Source organism: Muntiacus reevesi, chromosome 3 (genome assembly GCF_963930625.1).
Source record: "Muntiacus reevesi chromosome 3, mMunRee1.1, whole genome shotgun sequence".
NCBI classification, from domain to species: domain Eukaryota; kingdom Metazoa; phylum Chordata; class Mammalia; order Artiodactyla; family Cervidae; genus Muntiacus; species Muntiacus reevesi.
In genome coordinates, this window is record NC_089251.1 from 59,468,186 (window position 1) to 59,486,788 (window position 18,603).

Below are 18,603 nucleotides of genomic sequence, written 5' to 3' on the forward strand. Positions count from 1 at the left end.
AAGTCAGCCCCACCTGCGGTTGCAGCAGGAGCTCTATCACAGACAGGGTCACCCACACCCCGGGGGTAGAGGGGCCAACCTGACTGCCCTCACGGAGGAGGTGGCTGGAGAGGAGGGTCTCGGAAGGAACAAGAGATGAGGATGGGGCGATGAAGGTCTGTGCCCAGCTGTCCTCGTCTCAGCCTCTCCGCAGAAGGTTGTTTGTCAAGAAAGAGTGTTCAGGACGCAGCAGGACGTGATCTGGGGACTTCACCTGAGGTGTTGAGACCTGTAAGGGGCAGGGAACCGAGGGAAGACGTGGAGGCTAGGCAGGCTCCTGGTCAGCCGAGCAGCGGTGGACGTGCCAGAGGACAGGTGTGCGGCTGCAGACGCCACAGCCACAGGGTGAGGGTGGCTTTCAAGGAGGAGAGGACATGGCCCAGAGGAGAGGGCTGTGGGCTTCAGGCTGCAGCCCAGGGTTGCACGTGGGTGTGAGAGGCTCCACGCAGGCGTGAGGGGCTGAAGGGTGGAGGTGGGGGTGTCCAGAGTGGTGCTGCAGGAATCCTGTCTCCCTCCCACTGACCCTCCATATCCATCAAAGCCGCCCGCATCCATCCATCCACGCAGCTGGATGGACGCGTCCGTAGTGGTGTCTGTTGAGAACCTGTGTCCTAAACCTGGAGCTTTGTGCACATCTGGTGGGCCTGTCCTCTGGCTCCTGCTCCCCCTTCTGCCGCCCCACATGCTGGGATCAGGATCCGCCCTGATCTCCCACAGCCCTGGGGTACCTGCAGATGCCTGTATCCTGGATGAGGAGGTGGGGAGGATGAAGAGGTGGGGTGAGCCCCAGAAAGTGGGGGCAGCCTCATCCTGGGCATGGGGCGTCCAGAGAGTTCTGACCTTGGGACCAGATCCAAGCCTCTGTCTGCTGATGGTGCTGCAGGCCTCGGCTGATCCCTGAGGCTGATGTGGTGCTATTTACAGATCCGGGAGAAGATGGAGGCAAAAACTGAAAGTCTTGATTTAGCCAAATAGATGTAATGCCCAAAATGGTATGGTTGCTAATGGCAACTGCTTCCTGTGTGAGAGGCTTGGTCTTCAGCGCGATGATTGCTGTGGAAGTTGTCTGAGCCTCTGCTAATTGCAGTGTTGAACTTGGCTTTTCTTGTTCCTGGAGTACTATCGTCTCCTTGTCACTTTGCCTTATGAAGAGAGAATGTTATTCTGAGCGTCCATCTCCAACTGTGGTATCAGAGCTGCCAACATCCCTGGAGACAAACAGCATTGAAGCTGTCTGTTCTGTTTCAAAGGTGCAGGCTGCCCCGGTCACATGGGGTTTGCTGACCCAGTAACTGTTGGCTGTTTCTTCACCTTTGTCTCAGGCCCCGGGGCAGGCAGAGTGTTTCCAGGGAGAAGGCTGGGGAGGGTCCTTGGCTTCTAGTGGAAGGTCCACGCCCAGGCTCGGGAGAAGCAGAAGGACACAGGAGCCCCGAGCCCCTTCCAGGCCTCAGTGCCTCCACAGACCCTAGGTGTACTTGGAATCCAGGTGTATAAACCTGCTGGGGTGTCCCTGGTGGGGGGCGGGGACACAGCTCCTGGAAAAGAAACCCTGCATGTTGGGGATGCATGGCACTGAGAGGTGGGGTTCTGACTTCCTGCTCTCATTGGGGGGTTGGGGTGGGGGTTTCTGACTTTCTGCTCCCATTGGGGAGTAGGGAGGTGGGGATCAGTTCTGACTTCTTGCTCCCACTGGGGGATGTGGGGGGGTACTGGAAGGCTGTTCTCCTGGTCTGATTCTGGACCCGTAGGCTACCTGGGCTTCACCCAGCTGTGTGATGCGTTGGTACCCAGTTTCTCCCTCTGCCAGTGTGGACGGTGCCATGTCCAGAGGGCACCAGGAGGACCCAAGGAAGTACCAGGCACAGCCCCATGTAGGTGGTCAGCACCACCCAGAGGCAATGGTTAGTGGCTGCTGGCACCTGTGAGCGGCGTGTCTGGGGGACAAGGCCTCTGGAAGGGGTGGGAGGCCCTCACAGTAGCTGAGGGACCTGGCCGGGCGTTCCCACTCTCTCAGCCACCCAGGGAGTCAGGGCAGCGGCTCTGAGCAGAGGGGCTCCCTTGGATAAAGGGCCTCTTCTAAATACTTTCTTTCCTACTACCAACGACCAGCACTGCCAGCTTCTAGGAAGTGGCCCTGGTGCCGACACGGGGATTGCTGTGTGGCTGTCAAGCTGTTAGAGGTCAGGGCAGGTCTGCAGCCAGGTGGGTTCTCCAAAGAGAGTCACTGGGATGGGACCCTTGTGGGGCAGCCACGCAGCCCCCAGGCCCCCAGGCTAGTGGCCTGATGAATGGTATCAGTTCAAAACCAGCAACTTGCAGCCACATCTGGACAATTGACTGTGAAGCTTGAGGTGGGTTCACGTGGCGGCAGCTATTCCTGAGACTGTCCCGTCCCATGGCTTCCCTCGTGGCCAGCAGGTGGGTGGGTGGAACTGGCCCCAGAACCTCCCTGCGGCATCTTGTTACAACCACCCCCCTGCCCCATTCTTTCCTACAGAGGGTTTTGCTTGACTCTGGGACTTGAGGCCCCACCTGTGTGGAAGGAGGCAGGAAGCGGCCTCCGTGGGGTAGCACATGGGAAGCATGTGCCCAACAGATGGACAGACCAATGGGCAGGGCCTCTGTGGCACGGACGGGTGGGCTGGGCATCCAGGGGACTGGTCTTTAGAAGATGGACGGTGTCTTCCTCGAGTCCTGGGGGTGTCTCCTGATGCGCACACTGGCCTTGCTGCTCAGACGTGGGAAGTGTGGTCGGTGTGTCCCCTGGTGCTTCCCCACCGACTCTGGGTTCTGGCTGGTTCTGGTTCTAGGTCCACTGATGACCTCTTGCCCTGTGAATACTGACCCAGTTAGTTTACGGGCTGCATTCCCTGCCACTTTGCCTGCCTAGCACCTCTGAGGGGATGCGGTGTTGTGAATTTGGCTTTTCGGATGTGGGGTGTTCTTGCATGCCTACCAGTATTTGCAGGCCCTGTCCTGGGATGTACTGAGCTCTGCACGGAGAGGCTGTGTGATGCTTTTTTGTGCCTTGCTCATAGCTTGTTAGGCAGAACTAGGGCGCCTCAGTGTGGGGCTGATTAGACACCTTCTGAAGCTGTGTTTTCTACTGCATGTCCTGTGGTTTATGAGGTTCTTCACTCCTGAACTGTCCGGCGTTCCATGTCTGAAAGCCGTGTTTCTTTAATCTGTGTTGAGCATTTCAGATAAGAGGGTAAATATGGTCCTTGTTGCTCCTTCTTGTTAACCTGTGGTGGTGTAGAATTTTGAAATAAGGGTGACAAACCATTATGTTGTATGCTTTAACACAATGTCGTATGTCAATTATATTGCAATAATTGATATAATTGCGATTGGGGACAAACAAGGATGATAAAATTAGGATCCGAGAGGTATTTTCGACAGAACAGGAAGTCTGTGGGCCAGCTGTGGCTCTCCCATGCTGAGGACCCTCAGCTCAGGGCCTAGAGTAAACAGCTTCCATCCGAGAAGTGAGGACCAGGTGCAAGTCTCTGGGGGTCATTGTTCCCCATGGAGACAGGTTACAACCATGTCCAAACACTGTCCTGTGACCAGCGCTCCAGGTGCGCTGTGGGGTGGGGCGGGCTGGGGCTCCTCCGTGTCTCCCAAGTCAGCGTAACCCCTGCTTCCTCACCCAGCTCCTAACTCTCACGACACCCTGATTCTGCCACACCAGAGGTGACCAGACAAAGTCCCAAGGAAGAAACGAGAGGAGCTGCTCAGGGGTCCCTGCCATAGAACACTGGGGAGACGTGATGGTGCTTGAAGCTCCGTTTTGTTTTTCTGTTTTCTTCTTCATGACCCATTTCTCATGAGCATCATGATGTATGCCATCAGTGGGCAACTGGGGGCAGGGATTCCCCCTCTGGACCTGGACATGAGTTCTGCCCGCATTTCTGTGTCCCCGTTCAGACTGTGCCTTCATGAAGACCTAATGTGCTTCCCTTACAGGTGACGCCCAGTCACCACAGGGCAGGCTGGGTGAGGGAGCGAGGGGGGTGGAGCCGATGGAGCTCCACCAGAGAGAGGAGGACTTCACTGACCCTCGGGTCTGCACCCCAAGGCACAATCCGGGCAATGGGATGTGGCCCTGTGTCCTCCACAGAGGCTGGTAGGTACATAGCTACCAGCTCTCCCTGACCGCTCTCCCCTGTAGCATTTTTTAAACTGTTTGTGAAGTTAAATCTTACAATATGATGCACACAAGATAACATGTAAACAGGTAATGACTCGGGTTCCCTGTCATCCTGTCTCTGCATAGGTAGCCAGTTTGAGGCCAGACCAATGACAGTTCCTTTCCCTTCTCATCCGGGCGTAGTATTCAGCACACAGTAGGCAGTTAGTTCATTTGTGTAGTGTTCTGGGTTGTGGGCCAGTGTTTCATGGAAGTCAAACTATTATATAAGGACTAAGCTACCAGCCATCACCAAGGTCTTAGCTGGGACCCTTTTAGCATGCCTGCTTATTATTAGCACACAGGGACCTAGCAAGTCCCGTGAGACCAGTCCCTCTGGACCTTGAGCCGCCAGCCTTCCTGGAGCCATCCAGCTGCAGGAGGGCCCAGAAGAAAGCAGAGGCACTACCTTGAGTGAACGTCCATCTTCCATAGACCAGCGGGATGACAGTGTGACAACCTGGGGCTGAAATACAGGGAGGAGCCTGGCCTGGCTGCCAGTGGGGCCCACGTCTCTCCTGGGGCCTAAGCCCACCTAGCATGGGGACAGCCGTGGGGACAGCCGCTGGCTGTGCTGCGTTGACCGTTTCTGCTCAGGTGCCAGTGGCTTTCCTCCCTTCCCATCGCGTGTCCCCTGTGTGTGCAGCAGTGACCCTACAAACCAGGCACGTGAGGATATGACCACTTTTCAGCCAGCTGAGCTCCCCCGACTGGATGCCTGGCTCAGAATCTGTGTCCTCAGCTGCTATCTACTCTTCTGTATTCTGCTCAGGGACACAGGCTCCTCAGCAACCCCCTCCTTCAGGCTGCCCTGGACACCCTCCCACCTGCCCTCCCCTCGGCTGTGGTTTCAACAGGTGCCTTTGCTCGACTTCCCTCCTCCCACTCTGACTCATCCCGTCCAGTCAGTGACTCAGAAACTTCAGTGAGCATCAAAGACGCCCAGAAACCCCAGGCTCAGTCAGCCCCAAGCCTGACAGTGGGTCTGGGTGGACCCGTATCTGAGAAATAAGTTGGGGAAAAGGCTCTTTTGCAGATTCCACGTGGCCCCAAGTGTGGACCTTGGCTGTGGATATGGGGTCACCTGCCCCTTGGGTGAGCCTCCTTGGTGAGGGTGAAAGCAGACTTGGCCTGGAGAGATTTGACTCTAGGTGTTTACAAGGTGACAACAGAGCAGGGCTTGGCTGAGGTTCAGGCTGTGTTCAGCGCAGAAGGAATGACTTGGCTGACTGTGCAGCTGGAAAGGGTCACGGGCCCCTGGGCTTCTTGCCTCCAGAGCTGAGAGCGTTTGTGGGGAGATGGCCCTGCAGTTTCTGCTGCCTCCACATTCATTCTAAGACTTGACCAGGAATTACTTCTGAGACTAACCCTCTGGGCCACTTGGAGAAACCCCTCCCGTCGTCATGTTCCTCCTGCTCCCTTTGGCAGCATTTCTGTGTGGAAGAGAGGCCGTGTGTCCCTGGTGACCTGACCCATGCATGTGCTCGGTCCACTGTCTGCAACCGCTGCAACTCCATCAATTACTGCAGAGAGAAAACACAGCTAATTTAGGCTGCACCCACTCAGAGAGGCTCAGAACTCTCCTCTGTGGCTTTTGTTTATTCCAAAGCCTCAAAGTGAGAGCAGTTAGGAGCTGAGTGTGAAGCTGTTGAGGACTCCATGCCTCTGAGTCTGCTGGCACGTCTGAGCCCTGGACCGATAGAGCAGTTTTCAGCACATGGCCATCCGAGCTGCCTCTCATTTATTGAGCGACTGCTATGTGCTAGGCCCTGGAAGAGTCATCTTGAAACCCAGGTTCTCGTGGGAAGAGACACAGATGGAGAGAAGGTGAAGTCTAGAGGCAGTGTGTCCTTCATGGAGGACATGGAGCTGGAAGTGGGAGGAAGGTAGGGGAGGAGCTGTAACTCTCCTGCTCAGAGGGACCTGCAGAGAAGCCACCTTGGGGGCAGGAGCAAGGGTGAGGGGCCAGCCCCCAGTGCCTGTGGCTGAGAGACTGGGGTCAGGGTGACCCAGCAGGCCCAGTGGGGAGGCGTGGGGAGAGGGCAGGGCCATGGGAGGCTGGCCTGCTCACTCTCAGGACTCCAGAGTTTGTTCCACACATCAGAAGTAGGTGACTCCAGACCCCCTCCCTGCTCCAGGAACATCCCTTGTCCCTCTGTCCACTGATTCCTATGCCCAACCATGTCATTCATTTCTAACTTTGCTTTTACCTGGAGTTGATAGCATAAAGCGAATGTAAAGAGGAACTTTCAGAGGAAAAGTTTTCAGCTGTGCTGGGTGTCAGCCCTCCCAGAGCAGCCCTGCCATCTGTCACCATCTCCCAGCCGACCCTCTGCCCGCTGTCACCTCCCCATGGTCCATTGTCACACACGGACTGGACCATCTCTACAAAGGTGACTCGGGCCTCACTCCCGCCTATGGCCCTGACAGGGGTGGGGCGGGAATGGGAGGGGGCGGTACTCTCAGAATAAATCCAGGCTCCTCTCTGCAGCCCACAGGTCCGAGGGATCTGCAGGCCTCACCCCCTCCTCACTGCACCCCCGCCCCCGCCCCCACCACATGGCCTTCCTCTATCCGCTGCACAGGCCAGACCCCTCTGCCATTGTCACACAACAAAAACTCAGTGAACAGGATGAGGCCAAACCATTTTCCTGCATCTGGAGGGTGCTCTTCTGGGGTTCCCTTGCCCGCAGCAGGAGTGGGAGGAAATGCAGAGGCTTCACCACCAGGAAGCAGCGTTTGTCACTCTCTCTGTGGTTTGTCTCCCTGCGGAGACCGTCTTCTTCATTGGACATTGGCTCATCCTTTAAGCACCCGTGGAGGCACTCAGGCCACCCTGAAGCCCAGCTCTCCATGTCAGCTCAGGGCAGACATGTGGTGGGCTGCTGATCGTGTGGTGGAGTGGCGGGCATGACCGTGGGGCCAGGGGGTGCCAGGTCCTGCTGTGTGCGCATGTACTCTGGGTGTGCACACAAACTGCCTTGTCCTTCCCTGGATTTCCTGGTCCTGAAACTGTGGTTTCTGTCACTGACTCCATTGGGTCCCTGGGACTGAGTGAGGGGCTCCAGGGCTGCTGCTCTGGGGCCAAGGGGGAGTTGAGCCCAGTGGCAGCGTTGGTGCCGTTATTTCCGAACAGAAACCTGTCACGTGGAGGCACAGGGCCGGTAGTTTAGACCAGGTTCTGGTGCCCATGCTTCCTGCTTCTGCTCTTTGGGTGGCCCCGCAGTTGGGTGCAGAACAGGGGGTACAGGAGGCCGGCCTCCAGGGTCAGAGGGCCCCCAAAGAAGGGAGAGGGGACTCAGCACTATAGGGGGAGCAAATGAGTAAAACCTTAAAATAGAGCAAAACAGCTGAGCCTCAGTGAAGGCAGCATTTCAGAGGAAATGATCCTGGATTTAGATCCCAGGTTTTGGGGCCTGGAGTGAATTGTACAACCCCACCCCCCACCCCGTGAAGGATGGGTGTTTGCAGTGGAAATGCAGACAGCCCTGTGCCTGAGCCATCCACAGCGATTGGACTCCAACACCTGCAATCTATCAGCTTGACCTGTGGACGCACCATCCCTTCCCTTCGCTGCGCAAATCCAGCAGCAAAGGCTTGCAACCCTTCTCCGCACCGGCCCCTGGTATGGTGCCCCACTGCGGCCCTGAGTTCACGGCCTGGTCTCTGCTTGTACTCCCCTTGGGCCCTGCCCCCCACCTGGTACAGGCATGTCCTGTTCCAGTGGTGGGCCTTTGTTCTGCCCCCCTCCCCGGACTGCGGGGACAGGGCTCTGTTGCAGCCTGAGGCCGCGTGTGGGGGGTGGGGGGTGGACGGGGGTGGTGCGTCCTGCTGGCCCACAAGGTGGGGAGCACGTGGGGGCACTCCCCCCACCCTCTGGGTGTTTCCCAGGCAGCACAGTTCAGCCACAGTGGGGCAAAGGGAGCAGAACCCTGAAAAGCTTTTCAATCAAGTGCCCAGATGCTACCCCGGCCTTTACTGTGTATCCTCAACATTGTTCCTACTGGACGTGCTGTTGGAAGGTTCTAGCACCTCAAACACACTGGCAGCTTTAAGGCGTGAGCAGAAGGCTGGACGTGGGGTGCAGCTGCTGCTCACTGACCCTCCCCTTCCTGTCTCCTTAGCTCAATGATGCCGCCAAGCAGCTGATGGAGATGGACAAGATGGGCCTGGCCTCAGCATCCAGCTGCCTTGCCTCCCTACCCTCTGACGCTGGCGCAGTGGCCAGCGTGGCCCCGGGTCCCACTTCTGGCAGCACGGGAGCGGTCAGCGCCTTCCAGCGGCGTGTGGACAGCAAGAAGAATGCCAAGAAGCGGCACTCTTTCACGGCGCTCAGCGTGACGCACAAGTCCACCCAGGCCAGTGGCCACAGGCGCTCCATGGAGATCAGCGCCCCTGTGCTCATCAGCTCCAGCGACCCCCGGGCCGCGGCCAGGATCGGGGACCTGACGAACCTGTCCCGCAGTGCTCCTGCCCAGGTAATGCCACCTCACGTGACCTGGTGGTCCTCCTCAGCGCCACTCACTTCCCTCCCCCAGTCCCTGAGCAGGCATGAAAAGGCCAGGCACCTGTGCCTTTTGGGGTCCCAGCCTCAGGGCCCCCAAGCCCTGGTGGAGGTGAGTCTCCGTCTCAACCACAGCACTTACACAGCCCTGGTGGACATGAGGGGCTTCTCAGGGGCCCGAGACAGCCTCTGAAGGTGCGATCCCAGCCCCCGGAGCCCTCTGACACAGGAGAAAGCCTGGATTAGCGCTCCTGTGTCTTGAGCATCTCGTGAGCCTGGCCAATGTGCTCCCTGTGACACGTGTCTGTGGAACCTGTCTGTGTGGGACGAGGCACCAGCTCCATCTACCAGGGAAGTCAAGGGAATTTGCTTTGCTCGCAGCCAACTAGCAGAGCCTGACTGGTTCTGCTTGCTGCATGAAAGGCCAGTCCATCAAGAGACGAGGTGCTGGGGTCAGCAGCAGAGATGACCGGGTCCTGGGACCCATGTTCCTACAGTTACACTGGAAGGAAACATTGTGACCAGGCTCGGGCCCTCAGTGGGGCCGTCAAGAGGGGTGAGAGGTCAAAGGAAGTAGCTGCGCCCATCTCTGGACCCTTGTCACTCAGCTGTTGGGAGGAGGAAGGGGTGTGAGCGTTGTGAGTTAAGGGCAGGCTGGCAGGGCTGCAGGGCTTCCCTGGTGGCTCAGCAGTGAAGAATCACCTGCCAATGCAGGAGACACGGGAGGCAGGGGTTCCATCCCTGGGTCAGAAGATCCTTTGGAGAAGGAAATGGCAACCCACTCCAGCATGCTTGCCTGGGAGATCCCATGGGCAGGGAAGCCTGGTGGGTTACAGTCCATTGGCCACAAAGAGTTGGACACGACTGCACACTCACTCACAGGGCTGTGAATGGCAGGTGCCAATGTGGTGGTGCTCGTGGGCGGTGGTCATGGGTGATGGACGCTTCTTGTGGAAAAAGACCCGTTGACTCAAAGTCAAACCTTATGACGCCCCTGACAGGTCAGAAGTAGTCCTATAACCACCTCCCTCATCCCAGCTCATTAGCACTTTGTGATTTTCAGTCCCGGACTGAATGGTCCCCAAGCTCCCCACTTTAGGGGCCCCTCCCCTTCAGAGTGACCCGGGGAGGCCTGTCCAGCTCTTGGCCTGGCTGTGGCCCAGCGGGATGAAGGCAGGGGCTGGAGGTGTGTCCTCTCATCCCAGATGGCACTCAAGCGGGTCGGGCAGCTTTTTGGCCTTTTGGAGCCTGCGACCTCATGGTCTCTATTGCAGCTTCCCTCCACCCTGGGAGCCAGGAGAATCTTGTTGATCAAGGCGGGGGCGGAAGCGACCAGATGTGACCTCGGGTGGGTCTATGGACCCGAGCGGACCTGGAGCCAGAGGCTCAGGGCTGCGTTGAGTCTGTGGACCTGTCAGGGCCCCTTCAGGTGTGAGTGGAGCCACTTGAGGTGAGCTTGGCTTCCCATCGGCCTCTGTCTTGCGTGGCCAGCCAACTTTCCCGGGGCTGATGGAGAGAACTGTGGATGTTCTGTTGGCACAGTGCGATGGCTCCTTCTCCCAGGACAGACCGTTTCCTTCAGATCCTCGGCCTCTGACCTCTAGCTGCTGGTGCGAGCTTGGCCAGCCCGGGCCAGGCTCTGCCAGGCCAGGCTCACCACCCAGACCCTGCCTCCGGTCACCCTGGCCCTGCAGGCTGTTGGCTGTTCTTCTTGGAACTAAGCAAAGAGTTTGGCTGTAAATGTTTTATTCTGAAGTTTTATTTGGGAAGCATGTTCCTGAGAATCTTTTACACCCTGCGTTCCAGGGTGGTAGCAAGTGATGAGTGAACTTGCCCATTTCGCAGCTCCTCATGGTGATGACAGTGTTATTTGGACACATACTAAAATGAAAGTGAGATGTTTCTTCTTAGGGTCTTGGTCTGCGTCAGGAAAGTGACTTAGAGCCCCTTTTAGCAGGGGTGCAGTCCACCAACCCACAGACCGTTTTCCCTTTTATTAATCCCAGTGGAAAATTAAAGGCCTGGTTCCTGGCTACTGCTCAGGGGCCCCGGGGAAAGGACACGGTGCGGCCTCCAGCGTCTGGTAACAACCTGACGGTTTAGAATCACGTCTTCTGGGACTCGTCATAGACTCCAGTCAAATGCTCTGTGGGCCACTTCTGAACGAGGCTAGATGGGTCACTGGGGTCGGCCGCCCCCACCCTGCTGGCGGCTCCTCTGGTCGGGTTGTGCTAGCCTCCGGGGCTGAGTCCCAGCGCGCGAGTCTACTGAATAGATGCCGCTTCATCTCAGCGGAAACCTTCCCGTGATGGATCAGGCAGGCACAGGGCGGGGCCGGGAAGGAGGGGCCGGGACGGAGGGAGGGCGGGGCCGGGACGGAGGGAGGGCGGGGCCGGGGCGGGACGGGGGGAGGGGCGAGCCGTCACCAGGAGGCAGGAAGAGCCTGTCCCAGGGCTGCGTTCCCAATCATTTTTATCTGAAAGCGCTGGAGCCTTCTCCTTTCTTCCTTCATCCCTGCCCAGTTCCCTCACCCCTACCAAGCACTCGCTAATTCCTTCAGGCCCAGAGTCATTTAAAAGTAAGTCATTAAAAATCAAAGCGGAATCAGCCTCCAGCCCTCAGCCAGAAGACAGGCCCCAGACCCTGCGGGAAGCCTGTTCGACGAGGTCACAGCGGAGGGCATGGGGCTGCACTGAACGACCTCAAACAGACTTTCTGCGCCTCTGGTAGGCGCCGTCCTCCAGGGTGGGCTGCCATGACTTGGAGCCACATGGGATGCCTGGTGCTTCCGAGCCCTTGATCCCGATGCCTTGTCTCGCCTGGGGTTAGCAGAGGCCTGCCTGCCAGGCTTCTGGAGGGGCCCCCATGTCTGCGGCCACGTCCTCCTTCGCTGGGCCTGTGTCCTCGGCTGCCAGCGGGGGATAGCCCTCCACCCTCTCCCCGCAGGAACAGAGGTGAAGACAGACCTCGGAGGGGGATGGGTGGGATCCTGCCCCACCAGGAAGTCCCAGCGGGGCTCCCACCACTGGGTACGATGTCAAAGGGGCCTTCACCTGGGCTCCACGCTGCAGGCAACTATCGGAGCCCCGGCTCAGTGGGCTTGGTCTTAGATGTTCTTCATCTCGACCTTGACCTTGGGAAAAGGGGTTATCACAGGTGTGGCTTCTCATGCCTGCATCCCTGCTCTAATGGAGGGTCTGCCCTGAAATCCCACTTATTTGCTTTGTGGCCTCTGTCATGTCAGATCTCAGCTGAGGGCCAGGTGTCCAGGGAGGGCCGGCAGTGCTCCCCTGTGGCTCCTGTAGGACATCCTCGTGGCCCCAATGCTGGGTGCGCGCCCTGTCCTCCTGCCCCCAGCATCTGTCATCCAGAGTGACGGGCCAGGTCGGTAGGTTCAGCTCTGCGGCTCAGAGCTCAGCCACGCCACCCTATCCCTCCTCTGGCCGAGAGGTGGAGGCAGCCTCATGAGCTTGTCTCCTCCGGGTGAATCATGGCCGGCGTGGCTGGAGAGCAGTGAGGTGCAGAAAGACACCGGGGAAGGCTACCTCCAGGCACAGCAGGATTCAGCAGCCACACCAGGTCATGGGGTTTCATATGTGGTGTCTGTTGGCTGGTAACTGTTTCAGGAGGCTTTATTTGCACAGGAGCCCTCTGATAAGAGCTGGGTTGTGAGTCTAGCTCCATCCAAGCCAGTCACCTTGTGGGTCCTGCCACCCAGCTGAGGCCCTCCAACAGCACTGTGGCCACAGTGACTGGATTTGGTCAACAGAGTGGCTGATCTGAAGGGTCACCCCACAGTCCTCTCTTGGCCCCTCCTGGCCCCCCACTAAGGTGACATGTATGGAATCCAGGAAACATGCGGTCACATCAACCAAAGCTTGATCTTGAGACAGACCTCAGATAATTGAACTGTCATTCTGTGTATCTCACTTTGAAAATGTATTGGAACCACTCACTGTTGACAGTAAAATGATGGAAAACCTGAATAAGTTTTTAAAAATTAACTCAAATCCCAACTCTGTAAGTACCAGCTTTATCATCTGTATGTAATTTTCCCAATGGAAGCACACTTCCTTTTATAGAAACAAGCTAAACCTGGGTGTCCAGCTCCCTCACCCAGTCCTGTTTGATGTGCTCCATGCAGTTGTCCACACCCACCTGTGCAGGTCCTTCTCCCTGTTGTGTGGGGCATGCTGGTCAGCAGACAGAGTCTTGGGTCAGCCTCTGTCCTTCCTCCGCCCTTTCTTGAGGCTGAATCTTCACCTCTGACCTCCAGTGGCTGCAGAAAGAATGAAGCCAGCATTTCCTTGCTCGCAACTGTGAATTACTGTGTCTAATATTCCAACTCACCTGGAAGGTGAGACCCCTCGATGGCCATTTCCTCATCCCTCCAGGCCCTGTCTTCACTACTTGATTCTTGGGGACCAGGCTTCACAGTCTTGTCTGGTGCACAGCTATTCTGAGTGGGGTGCACCCCATCCCTGTCGCTGAGCTGTGGTCGGGGCAGAAGTCAGGGCCCGAGGGTGCAATGCACCTAGGTTTGCAGGCTAAGAGCTCAGGGCTCAGGGACCCTGTGCTGATCCTGAATGCACATGTCCAGGCTGTGCCCCCACTCCCCAGCCCCTGGTTGGCTTCCCACTGCGTCATCCTCAGGATCCAAGCACATCAGACTCACTGTGTCCAGCGCCCAGTCTGTGACCTCCCTCGGGTCTCATACTCCCCACTCCCTTCACTCAGCATCTCTGTTCTGCGAGTCACTAAGGACGGAGACTCAATGCTCTTTGTCTTGCACACCATTCCTCGCCTGAATCCACTTTTCCTGTTGGTAGAGGGGGAATGATGGCCCCAAATATGTCCACTCCTGATCCCCAGAACCTGTGAGTGTTGCCTTCCTTGGCAGGAGACCAGGAAATGGAGCTAGGAGATAGTCCTGGACCCTCTGGGCCATTGTAACTGCAGGGTCCTTCTGAGAGGAGTCCAGAGGGTCAGAGTCAGCAAGAAGCAAGAAAACTGACCCCCAGGGTCCTCCCCTGTTGAGTTTCCTGGAGCCACTGTAGCAAACCGGGTGGACTGGCTCTTTTTGCCTCAGCCAGCCCCTCAGCAGCTCACCGTGTGCCAGGCACTCAGCAGGAATCACCTGCGAGGAGCTGTCCCTCCGTCATCTTGCAGAGTGGACCCTTGAGGCTTTGCGCGCCTGGTCAGGCGAGATGCCGTGTTTCACATCCTGTCCGCTCTAGCCGCTGTGTTCGCTGTGGAAGGACTGGTTTTCCTTAGTGCTCAGGGATGTGGTTTTAAATAAGCTTACATCTTGAAGCATGAAAAGTTTTGTCTGGCTTTTCTTGGACAAACACAGGAGTAAACTAATTCAAGTCCTGAAAATAAAGGCAGCCCACTCCCCCACCCCCCATCTCCTTGCACGTTGAATGCTGCATCCGCTGTCCAACCAGACGTGGGCAGGCGCGGTTTCCTGAGCTTCTGTGGGAGGGACAGGGTTCACTGGCTGCCAGGCTCCCCTGGGAGTCTGCAGTCCGCTCACTGTGTCCTCTTGTCTGTTTCCAGGACTCCTCGGCCGGATCCACCCCAGCGACTGAACAGCAGAGCATTGCTCCCAGAGTCCAGCTGCCTCTCAATGTGTGAGCTGCCACTTATGTGTTGGGGCCCCAGCTTTCAGTACCTACCCCCACCCTACTAGCGTGTCCGTGTGGGGTTTTCTAGTTGTCACCCACTTGGTTCTGAGCTCTCAGGACTGCTGATGGCGCAACCTGTAGAGCAGATTAGCAGGTTCATCAGCGTCTGTGCTTCTCCAATATTCGGTGAGAGCAGGAAGGCGGTCCAGACATTTGATGACACCCACTGATCACTCAGGAAAGGGCCCCAGAGGCCCCTGAGGAGGTAGATGTGGGCCCCGTGGGGCAGAGGATGACTGGAGAAGCAGGTGCCACTAATGGCCCAGACGCAGCCTCCGGCCGTCCCACTCCCCAAAAGGAGCTGCTCGTCATCACCAAATCGAGCCAGATGAACGCTGCTGGGAAGTGAAATGTCTGTCTGTTAGGAGAATCTGCTCTTGTTAAATGACAGCTTCTAAAAGATGTGCCATTTAACATCACCGTTCAAGAGCATTCTGAAGAGCACCTTGCCGGCTGCTGTCAAGTAACTGCTGTTCAGCTTCTTGAACAAACATTTAAGGTGGAGAATGTGAATCTGGCAAACAATGTGGCAGGGTGGAAAGTTCCCAGGGTCCAGAATGGCCAGAGTGTCAGCCTGTGTCGCTGCGGAACACTGAGGGTCTCGAGCACGTGAGGCTTTCACAGTGCAGCCTGCCTGTCTTAGGTAGGATTCCCTGCCTCCCTCCGCTCTGCAGAATCGGCTTCTCTGCAGAGTCCAGTCCCAACTTGCGCCCTCTTCTGGTGGCAGATGGGAATCCCTGAAAGCCTCCTTTACCTGCTCGCTCTGTGGGAACTGGGTTCTTGCCACAACCCACCCAGCCGAGGGCTTGGGGACCCGCCCCTTTTGCACAGCTTCCTGAGGGGACGCAGGTTAGTAGGTGCTGTCTAGAGTCTTCAGGAAGAAGTTCAGGACAACATTGGACAGGAGGCGCTCCCTTCCAACCAAGTCTCTGTTTCAACCTGGGGACGGGGCACCAGGGCAGTCCGGGCAGTCGTCTCACTCTTGAAAACTGGGTGCTAGACCCTTTTCTGAAGAAGCAGCCTGTTCTGTGGGAGACAGTGGGGCTCCTGTTGCTTCCTGAGTGCGAGGCGGGACAGAAGAGCTCTTCAAGGACAAGCCCAGGGCTTTCATCTTGGCATCCCCAACAAGGTGCCTGGCATGTAGGCTCTCAGGAGCTGTTCCCGGTTCAGAGACAGCCAGTCTTCCCCTGCTGGACGCTGAGGGTCCTGGTGGCAGCCCACCCCCTGCTCTCGTGCCCCAGTCAGCCACCCAAGGAGGCGGCTCTGCCTCGGAACCCAGAAGGTTACCAGTTCCCGGAGTATCACCCCAGAGAGCCATCAGAACATTCTGGAGGCCTCAGCCACCTAAGGACCCTCTGTATCACAGGGAGCTTAAGTTTGGGGCAGAGTGTGTAGGGACTTATTTCTCCCCCAGACTCCCCCGTGCCCTGGGGCTTGAGGGGTCAGTGTGGTCCCCAGCCCCCTGCCCACTCCCTCTGCCTCACCCCTGAGCATGGCTGTTTGGGTGGAGATCTTCGTTTAGCTGACAGAAGGGAGTCCGATCCATCTTTCAAAGGATAATGAGCATTTTGGCAGGAATGTGTCTGCTGGTCATGGTGGTCATCACCTGGATGGTGGCCAGCGCAAGTTTAACTGACTACTGCACGTTAATGTGTATATTCTGTAGCTCTATCTTTTGAAATACAGCTTTCTTCTTTTCTCAGGGTTTCTTTGGATCTTTGATGTCTTTTGTGATTTCATACAAATTTTAGAATTATTTGTTTTAGTTCTATGAAAAATGCCATTGAAATTTTCATAGGGATTGCTTTGAACCTATAGACTGTCCTGGGTGGTATGAACATTTTAACAATATTTACTGTTCTAATCCTTGAGCGCAAAATATCTTTCCATTTATTGTGTCTTCAGTTTCTTTGATCAATGTCTTATAGTTTCATTGTTTTCACCTCCTTGGTTAAATTTATTCCTAGATATTTTATTCTTTTTGATGCAGTTATGAATGGGAGTGTATTCTTTATTTTTCTTTTGGATAGTTTGTTGCTAGATTTCTATATATTAATATCATATGCTGCAACTTTATTAAATTCATTGAAGATTCCTTATAGTTTTTTTGTGGCATCTTCTGGATTTTCTGTGTATAGTATCATGTCATCTGCAAACAGTGACAGTTTTACTTCTTCTTTTTCCCGAATGGATTTCTCTTTCTTTTTCTTGTCTGATTGCTATGATGAAGACTTCCAGTATTATGTTGAAAAAAAGTGGCAAGAGTGGGCATCCTTGTGTTGTTCCTGATCTTAGAGGAAATGCGTTTAGCTTCTCACTGTTGAGTATTATGTCTTGTTTTTGGTGTTTTTCAGTCGCTAAGTCATTTCTGACTTTGCAACCCCATGGACTGCCACACACCAGGCTCCCCTGTCCTACACTATCTCCTGAAGTTTGCTTAAACTCATGTCCTTTGAATTGGTGGTGGTATCTAACCATCTCATCCTCTGCTGTCCTCTTCTCCTTTTGCCTTCAGTCTTTCCCAGCATCAGGATCTTTTCTGTTGAGTCGACTCTTCTCATCAGGTGGCCAAAATATTGGAGCCTCAGCATTGGTCCTTCCAATGAATATACAGGGTTGATTTCCTTTAGAATTGACTAGTTTGATTTCCTTGCAGTTCAAGGGACTGTCAAGAGTCTTCTCCAGTACAATCATTTGAAAGCATCAATTCTTCGGCGATAACCCTTTTTGTGGTCCAACTCTCACATCTGTATGTGACTATGCTTTGACTATATGGACCTTTGTCAGCAAAGTGATGTCTCTGCTTTTTAATATGCTGTCTAGGTTTGTCATAACTTTCCTTCCAAGAAGCAAGTATCTTTTAGTTTCATGGCTACAGTCACCATCTGCAGTGATTTTGGAGCCCAAGAAAAGAAAATCTGTCACTGTTTCCACTTTTCCCCTTCTATTTGCCATGAAATGATGGGACCACATGCCATGATCTTAGATTTTTTGAATGTTGAGTTTTAAGTCAGCTTTTTCACTTTCATCAAGAGGCTCTTTAGTTCCTCTTTGCTTTCTGCCTTTAGAGTGATATCATCTGCGTGTCTGAGGTGGTTGATATTTCTCCTGGCAGTCTTGATTCCAGCTTGTGCTTCATCCAGCCCTGCATTTCACATGATGTAGTCCTCATATAAGTTAAATAAGCAGGGTGACAATATACAGCTTTGGCATACTCCTTTCCCAATTTGGAACCAGTCTGTTGTTCCATGTCCAGTCCTGACTGTTGCTTCTTGACCTGCATACAGATTTCTCAGGAGGCAGGTCAGGTGGTCTGGTATTCCCATGTCTTGAAGAATTATTCAGTTTGTTGTGATCCACACAGTCAAAGGCTTTAGTACAGTCAATGAAGCAGATGTTTTTCTGGAATTCCCTTGCTTTCTCTATGATCCAAGGAATGTTGGCGATATGATCTCTGGTCCCCCTGCCTTTTCTAAAATCAGTTTGTACATCAGGAAGTTCTTGGTTCACATACTGCTAATGCCTAACTTGAAGGATTTTGAGCATAAACTTACTAGCATGTGAAATGAGCACACTTGTACAGTAGCTTGATCATTCTTTGGCATTGCCCTTTGGGATTGGAATGAAAACTTACCTTTTCCAGTCCTGTGGCTACTGCTGAGTTTTCCAAATTTGCTGATATATTGAATGCAGCACTTTGACAGCATCATCTTTTAGGATTTGAAATAGCTCAGCTGAAATTCCAACACCTCCACTAGCTTTGTTTGTAGTAATGCTTTCTAAGGCCCACTTGACTTAACACTCCAGGATGTCTGGCTTTAAGTGAGTGACCACACCAACATGGTTATCTGGGTCGTTAAGATCTTTTTTGTATAGTTCTTCTGTATATTCTTGCCACCTCTTTTTAATCTCTTCTGCTTCCGTTAGGTCCATACCATTTCTGTCCTTTGTTGTGCCCATCCTTGCATGAAATGTTCCCTTTATACTTCCAGTTTTCTTGAAGAGATCTCTATAATCTTTCCCCTTTGATTGTTTTTCTTCTATTTCTTTGCACTGTTCATTTAAGAAGACTTTCTTATCTCTCTATGCTATTCTCTGGAATTCTGCATTCAGTCGGGTCAGTCAGTCAGTCAGTTCAGTCGCTCAGTTGTGTCCAACTTGTTGCGACCCCATGGACTGCA

At 54.8% G+C, this 18,603-nt stretch overlaps 1 protein-coding gene across 1 annotated transcript in view; it reads left to right on the top strand.

Annotated features, from left to right (window-relative positions):
- SH3RF3 (SH3 domain containing ring finger 3) overlaps window positions 1-18,603 on the top strand; it is a 155,589-nt gene that overhangs the window by 89,746 nt on the left and 47,240 nt on the right. The window contains exons 4-5 of the mRNA XM_065927319.1: window positions 8,356-8,709; window positions 14,295-14,368. Of these exons, the coding sequence (XP_065783391.1) occupies window positions 8,356-8,709; window positions 14,295-14,368 (428 nt within the window). The remainder of the gene's footprint in view (window positions 1-8,355; window positions 8,710-14,294; window positions 14,369-18,603) is intronic.